General features: G+C 62.6%; 1 protein-coding gene across 1 annotated transcript in view; it reads left to right on the forward strand.

The window, feature by feature from the left end:
- Window positions 1–575, forward strand: part of CHD5 (chromodomain helicase DNA binding protein 5) — a 29,572-nt gene that overhangs the window by 330 nt on the left and 28,667 nt on the right. The window contains exon 2 of the mRNA XM_035900934.1: window positions 12–136. Within this exon, the coding sequence (XP_035756827.1) occupies window positions 12–136 (125 nt within the window). The remainder of the gene's footprint in view (window positions 1–11; window positions 137–575) is intronic.

Raw genomic sequence — 575 nt, forward strand, 5'->3', positions numbered from 1 at the left:
CTCTCTTGCAGGAGCAGTTCCTGCAGGAAAGGATCAAGGTGAACGGCAAAGCGGGAAACCTGGGCGGGGGCGTGGTGACCATCGAGAGGAGCAAGAGCAAGATCACGGTCACGTCAGAGGTCCCGTTCTCAAAGAGGTGAGGTGGCAGGGCAGTCGCAGTGTCACAAGGCTGCTGCTGGTGCCCGGAGCCGCGGTCGGTCGCTGCCGGCAGCAGTTGGCCCTCGGCAGGGCATCGCTGGTGTTCAGGCAGGAGCTGGGCTGGCAGGAGGGCCCAGCAGCGAAGAGATGTCTTGGTGCAGGAGTTGTGCCAGGACTCTTGGTCAAACGCTGTGTGACGCTTGGTGCGGTGGCTGCCTGTTCCTGAATGATCTTTGAGAGAGATCCGCAGTCGATATTCCCGTTGGGAAGGCTGGTGGGGTGGGTGGCCAGGGAGGACGCACAGCCGAAAGTGTGCCAGGCGTGGAGTTTGGGGCTTGATCCGCAGCCAAGCTCTTCCACTCTGTGTCCTGCGTGGCTCCTGCCCACTGCCCGCTTCTGGGGGCTGCCTGTCCTTTGTCCGGCTTCGACAAGCGTGG

Source organism: Egretta garzetta, unplaced genomic scaffold (genome assembly GCF_000687185.1).
Source record: "Egretta garzetta isolate BGI_Z169 unplaced genomic scaffold, ASM68718v1 scaffold671, whole genome shotgun sequence".
NCBI classification, from domain to species: Eukaryota; Metazoa; Chordata; class Aves; order Pelecaniformes; family Ardeidae; genus Egretta; species Egretta garzetta.